The sequence below is a fragment of the Chrysochloris asiatica genome, unplaced genomic scaffold (assembly GCF_000296735.1).
Source record: "Chrysochloris asiatica unplaced genomic scaffold, ChrAsi1.0 scaffold00210, whole genome shotgun sequence".
NCBI lineage: Eukaryota > Metazoa > Chordata > Mammalia > Afrosoricida > Chrysochloridae > Chrysochloris > Chrysochloris asiatica.
Genome location: NW_006408728.1, coordinates 5561044 through 5568350, shown reverse-complemented (window position 1 = coordinate 5568350; position 7307 = coordinate 5561044). Strand labels below are relative to the sequence as shown.

At 35.5% G+C, this 7307-nt stretch overlaps 1 protein-coding gene across 1 annotated transcript in view; it reads left to right on the top strand.

Annotated features, from left to right (window-relative positions):
* RNF2 (ring finger protein 2) overlaps positions 1–5330 on the top strand; it is a 50378-nt gene extending 45048 nt beyond the window's left edge. Inside the window, exons 3-7 of the mRNA XM_006872706.1 lie at positions 20–180; positions 852–1067; positions 2637–2909; positions 3730–3901; positions 4340–5330. Coding sequence (XP_006872768.1) covers positions 20–180; positions 852–1067; positions 2637–2909; positions 3730–3901; positions 4340–4441 — 924 coding nt within the window. The 3' untranslated portion in view covers positions 4442–5330. The remainder of the gene's footprint in view (positions 1–19; positions 181–851; positions 1068–2636; positions 2910–3729; positions 3902–4339) is intronic.
* The last annotated feature ends 1977 nt before the right edge of the window (positions 5331–7307 follow it).

The following is a 7307-nucleotide window of genomic DNA, read 5'->3' as shown; positions in this document are numbered from 1 at the left end:
TAAAGTGACTCTTTTACAGGAGGCAATAACAGATGGCTTGGAAATCGTGGTTTCACCTCGAAGTCTACACAGTGAATTAATGTGTCCAATTTGTTTGGATATGTTGAAGAACACCATGACTACAAAGGAGTGTTTACATCGTTTTTGTGCAGACTGCATTATCACAGCTCTCAGAAGTGGGTATGTTGAAATTCATTGTACTAGGTACCTACGTATAGTATACCAGGATTGGGCTGTGTATGGGGTTAACAATCTATAATCTGTATGTATATGATTAAGAAATGGACAGTTTTCTACTGTTTTGGTTTTAACTCCAAAAATTTTTGTTGGAGAATTTTTGTTTTCAAATGGTTGAATGGTTTCGCTTGAAACCATGTTGTTTCTACTAAAGTATATAAAATATAGTATTCTTATAAATGTGCTACTTCAAGAAAACAATAATATTAATTTATAGTAATGGGTAGTTTTTTTCTAAAATGGTTATATATATAAATGATCAAATTTTTCTCTATAGGAAAGTTGTATTAGAGTGTCTCTTTACCCAGTTGTCATATTAAAAAAAAAATCAACCAGGGCTAGTCGGTGTGAATTTCTGGGTTTTCATGAAAGCATCAGAGTAAAGATGCTAACTATCCAGAGTCCTGGTGTGGCACTGTGGGATAAAGCATTGCACTGTAAGGTTGGTTTAAACCACAATGTCAGCGGTTCAAACTAACCAGCCACTCCTTGGAAACCCTATACAGGGTCACTGTGAGTTGGAATCAACTCAACAGTGCTTAATAAGCTGGGTACTTTTGTCTTTAGCCCACAGATACTGGTGTCATTTGCATTTTCTTTCCCCTGTTATTTAGCAACAAAGAATGTCCTACCTGTCGTAAAAAACTAGTTTCGAAAAGATCACTAAGGCCAGACCCAAACTTTGATGCCCTCATCAGCAAAATTTATCCAAGTCGTGATGAGTATGAAGCTCACCAAGAAAGAGTATTAGCCAGGATTAACAAGCACAATAATCAGCAAGCACTGAGTCACAGCATTGAGGAAGGACTGAAGATACAGGCCATGAACAGGTAACGTGTGAAAGAGGTCCAAAGAGTGTTGGGGTTTGTTTGTTGTGTAGTCTCCATTTTGGCATGCAGTAATATACAGTAGTCTTGCATAATTACCCTTTTCATGCCTCTAGGCATAATGGAATCTTGAACCCACTTTCCCAACACTTACCATTATACTTCCCCTGTTATTTTTTATTGCATAACTCCTTGAAAGAGTTGTCTGCCTCTCATTCTTTATCCTTATAACCCCACCACATTGCCCTTATCAAACTTACATTTCCACATGGTGAAATCTAATGGCTAATTAATTCTCAAGGCTACAGTTTACTTAAGCAGCACTTGACACAGTTGCATCCTTGTTTTCTTATCCTGTATTCAAATCTATGAACAAATAAGCATTTTTAGCTCTTTCCATAACGTATCCAGATTGTGACCACTTCTTTACAACCTCAACTCCTATCATCTGGGCCAAGCCACCCTTGAGCATCTTTCCTAAGCAGAGGGATATTATTTCCTCATTCTGGAAACAAACATGTAATAATATATAATTCTTAGATGTGCATATTTCTTTCTCATCATGTGTGTCTCCTTTTTTCTTGGATTTATAGGCAGAGTCAAGTAATATGGTGGAAAGAATTTGGCCCGTTATATACTATACTAATGGTATAACTGTGGGCTGAATAATTAACCTTGGATCTCACTCTGTGGTTTTCTCACCTAGAAAATGATGTTTCTGCATGGCAGGGATGATTTAAAGAGTAAATGAGGTTATATACCCAAGTATCTTGGTTAGTCATTGGTTTTAGCATATGCGCTGGCTGGTTACTGATTTGGTGTCCAGGTTGATTATTTAGATAACATCTCATTGTCATCATTCAGCTTGCAGTAGCAGATTTTGAGAGGGCTTGGGCAGGGAATCCTCTTTTAAATATTGTTTCTTTATGGCATAAATATCCAGAGATCTTTTCACTTTCTCTATCTGAAGTCCTGGGGTGGCTTTGTGTAGGAGAATCACTAGACAAGAAATCACAAGGTCAGCAGTTCAAACCCATCAGCTACTCCTTAGAGACCTAATACTGGGTTGCTTTTTGTTGGAAATGATTCAATGGTACTTAAGAATAACATCTGAAGCATGTCTTATTTAGACTTACTAATCTTACAACAAAGGAAATTTATCAAAACAATAAGGATTTGGCAATACATATAGTCTTTATTCAAGAAAACGATTAAGGGAATATAAAAATTTATTTAAATCATTCAGATGTTTGTGTGCACATGTCTTTAGACTTTTGGGTATCTAGGAGTTCTTGTGTGGTGCTGTAAGAGAAGCAGCTGGCCTGCTAATCAAAGTGTCAGTGGTAACACACCAGCCGCTTTTTGGAAACCCTGTAAAGGGTTGCTCTGAGTCAGAACCGACTTGACAGCACTGAGGAACAACAAACAGGTTGGAACAAATCCAGATTCCAAGATTTCTAATTTTAATCTTCAGTAGGAATATGCTTCAAAATTGATGCGTTGAAAATGGCTAAATGTGAATTTTATGCAACATGTAAACTAACCCCCCTCCCCACCCTTTTCCTTATCTAGACTACAGCGTGGCAAAAAACAACAGATTGAAAATGGTAGTGGAGCAGAAGATAATGGTGATAGTTCACACTGCAGTAATGCATCCACACACAGCAATCAGGAAGCAGGACCTAGTAACAAACGGACCAAAACTTCTGACGACTCTGGGCTTGAGCTTGATAATAACAATGCAACAGTGGCAATTGATCCAGTCATGGATGGTGCTAGTGAAATTGAGCTAGTGTTCAGGCCTCATCCCACACTTATGGAAAAAGATGACAGTGCACAGACAAGGTAAGTGTGACTATCTGAATATCCTGTTGGGAGTTCAGGAAATTTTGAATAAAAAGTAAGGCAATAGTTGTCATTCTATTTTGATTGCCAGGGTCATTTGGCTGTTCTGACTGCCTCGATGATCGTTTTCTTCTTCTTCTTTCATGCTTTCTACCTGTTGTTGCACATCTGACAGAAGTGACCCTCCTAGAGGAGGAGGGAGGGAGAGGATCGCTTAAATTCTTTATAAATGATACTAGGATGTCATTAGACTGTAATTCATGATGTAAAGAAGGGCTGTTTTAATATTATGTCTCCAGTATAATTCCTGCCATTGAGTTCAGAAGAGCATCAAATATTTGTTGAGTGAATCACTGAATGGGATACCGTACTTTTAAAAAGTCCCAAACTAGTACTTCTGTGCTCAATTTTTTAAAAATCAGGAATTTGGTTAATTCTTAGACAGTAAGAAGTATCTTCACACTCTTATTATTCCTCTCGCCGCTTTTAGACACAGCAGAATTCTGATCATTAGGGCTGGAAAGGGTTGTTGTTCTCTCTCTTCCCTCAGTATTTTGTGTATTTGTTTTATTTTTGTCATGTTACTTTGCATTTTATGGATAATGAAGTAGGGAAAGCTTTGATCTTTCTGGTAATCATGAGTTATATTCTTCCTCCCTTTTGCATTTTTTCAATAAGAAATGTTTAGATAGTACATAATTTTTTTATGTAATAAAAACATTTGATGCATTTTGCTTTACCTTTTTGAAATTTCATATGCAGTAATACATACATTTTGATCAGTTACTCTAGAAATTAAAATTTTAAATTATTTTTGTAGGTACATAAAGACTTCAGGTAATGCTACTGTTGATCACTTATCCAAGTACCTGGCTGTGAGGCTTGCTTTAGAAGAACTTCGAAGCAAAGGCGAATCAAACCAGATGAACCTTGATACAGCCAGTGAGAAGCAGTATACCATTTACATAGCAACAGCTAATGGCCAGTTCACTGTAAGTATATAAAACGATGTTGTTGTTGTTAAATGCCATTGAGTTGATTCTGACCCATAGCAACTCTGTATAGGGTTTCCAAGGAGCGGCAGGTGAGCTTGAATTGCTGATCTTGGGTTCAAACCAACTCTGCAGTCCAGTGTATTAACCCACAGTGCCACACCAGACTTCTGTGTAAAATAGGGCGTTGAAACTGGGAACACAGTGACCTTCTGAGACTTTCCCTCTGGAAAGTGGTGGGGTGGCACCAACAAGAATACACAGACTGTCCAGATATCATCTTCAGAGAAAGATAATTTGCAACAGGGTAGCTGACTGATCTTTAAGAACAGTGTAATGTATGGCTTTTTTTTTTTTTTTAAGGAATAAAAAAATGATTGTTGGCTTTTGTTTTTCACTGTGCAAGCAGATTTCATAATGCTTTCTTTTTTCTTCTAGGTATTAAATGGCTCATTTTCTTTGGAATTGGTCAGTGAGAAATACTGGAAAGTGAACAAACCAATGGAACTTTATTATGCACCCACAAAAGAGCACAAATGAGCTTTTATGAAAAGCAATTCTGAAAATGAACCTTTTTATAACCTCGTTCTTTAATATTAAAAGATGGCACCATCATTCATTTTATGGACAGAATCTTTGATATAACGTTTTCTTTCTGAGCCAGTCTAGTTTACACTATTAGAATCTTTTCCCCTTAATTTAAAATTTCCTGTTGGAAAGGGACTGTGATTACTCAGTACTTTTTTATTTCCTTTGAAAAAGTCTAAGTTGTGTTTTTTTCAAAGTGTGGTTCCATTTTTGAGGACTCTTGGCCCAGGAATTTTTCATAGTTCTGTATTCTGAAGTGAAAATCCAGGTCTCCTTCTACCCCAATGTTTTTTAGGCCTTCCTTCAGAATGTATTCTGTATTCTGATATGTATTCTGACTTTTTTCCTCCCAGAGTCTTGTATATTTATAGTTTTCTATATAAACAATAGGATCTTAATGAAGACCAAGACTCAAATTTACTGTGCTTAAAAAATGATTCTCATAGGATTATTATTTTCATGGTATTTTCTTCCATAATATCTCATTTTAAGAAGAGGTTCTTTATGAAGTTAGTGTCCATTGTCATGCAATGTTATTTTCATTTTTTTTTTTTTTTCTGGTACTCATTTTGGAATTTCTGATCCTGGGGAAGAGAATCAAAACTTCAGGTTCTATAAGAACTTGATGCTTAAACAGATTTCACTGAAGAAAGGAAAATTAAATTGGTCATTTGTAGTCTTCAAATATATATTTAAAGAGTGTTTTTTTTTAAAGTACTAGTTCTATTGTCACTTCAGTTATTATGTGTCTTTGATACTTTTGCCTCTTGAAATACCAGAGATATGGAGATATTTTGCACTTTAGCCTGATGAAAAGTACAAGATATGTTCAGTGCTTCCCACATAGAAATCTTTTAACAATGGCAAAAGAAGTTTGCTTCTGTTTGAAAAATACCTTTAACATCTTGGGCTGCTATGTCGGTTCATAAATTGGGTGTTCTCCTCATTATACTCTAGAGATGGAGGTTAATCAGGGCCTTACGCTCGTTCATTCCCGTTTGAACCCTTGCTGATCATTTGCATTTCCAACCAGTATCTGGGGTGGAAATGCAAATTCTCAACTGGGAATTTATCAGGAATGGATCAGTTTGAAGCCCTGCAGTTAACAAAGCTTGAGCTTAGTCCTATCTTGTAGTGAAAAATAATTTTGTAGAATGTCAGCTAGTAAAGTCATTCTACTCTTTCATTAGTTTTATATTGGGGGACAGTGTTATGTGTTTGGGAGCCAGAAGACTGTACGCTGACAGGTCAGAAAAATTGACTTGTGTATTATTTTTCATCCCTGTCCTGATTATGCATTTGTTTCCAAGTTAATATTATCACAGTATTTACAAAGACATGTTTGCATTGAGAAATTAACCCCCAAAGGGTATTTGATAGGAAAGAATAGTCAGTTACTCAGTACCATTGTAACTAAAACGTGTCTAGTATATGTAAATATTTATCTGTCAATTTTGACAAATTGGGGCCAGCTTAATGTTTTAAATCTTCAGCCCAGTTTGAAAATGTCAAAAATGTATCCCAATTTTTTACCATTTTATTGAAAATACTTAAAACCTGCTTTTACAGTTTTTTTGGTAATCTGTGCCATGAAATTTCAAAATCACCAAAAAGTACTAAAGTTTTTTTTATTCAATTCCTCTTTTGGTGTAATGTTAAATTGTATAGATTATTATTAATGCATGTCCACTGAATATGATGCTGGTTTTGTGATATAACTGTTTAAATTTTATGGGCAGTATATTAGACTAGTGGTTGCATTAAATAACTAAATTCCCATTGTGATTATTAATTGGCATTTTTTGTCTTTAAACAAAAAATTATTTGTGAATATAAGCTTTGTGCTTAGAGAATGTATGTGTGTTTATCTGTTAGTATGAGAGGATGAAAACTACACCATTAGGGAATTCATTGGATCTGTAATCCTTTGCAGAATATAATTATAGGTATTTGATAGAGGATTGATTCTACTGTGTGTTTTTTAGGGGAGGAGGGTAGTGGGGAAAACTGTTTCGTAATCATTACCACTCACAATTTTAACTGTTCGTAAAAGTATTATCTAAATAGCTTCTGTAATCACCATACGAACCGAAGGCAAAAGGCTCACCAAATATACTGAGACACTGGTAGCAGACCTTTGGGCTTATTATCCTTTTTAATCCTCTAAACAATTCTTTGAGGAAGTATTTCCCTGTACACTTGAGAAAACTGAGACTCAGGGTTCTGACTTTAATAACTAAGCCCAAGATTATTGAAAAGGGAGATAGAAAAAAAACATCTCTTTAAATTCCCATTGTTTTTCTACTAGAGAGGGGAACCCTACCTAACTCCTTCAATGTAACTCCTTCAGTGAAGCCAATATTATGGTGAAGCCAAAGCTAGTTATACCACGAACAAACAAAGTTACAGTATAATAAACCTCATCAATGTAGATTCAAAATACATCATCATAGTACTAGCAAATGGAAACCAATTGCTTATGGAAGGATTATATAACATGACTTACTGGGATATTTATCCCAGGAATCTAAGGGTGACTTGATAAAAGAATATCAATGCACGTATAACATCACATTTATAGAATAATGGAAAAGAAACAGTCATCTCAATTGAAACAGAAAGGCTCCCTTTTGTTAAAAATTCTCAGTGTAGAAAGAGAAATTTAGGCAACTTAACAAAAACCCAGTCATAAATGAGCGAAGAAGTTGAATAGAGATTTAAGCAAAAAGAATGGGTAGATGGCCACCTAACACATGAAAAGATGTTCAATGTCATCAGATATATGCAAATTAAAACCACAGTGAGATACCATTTCATT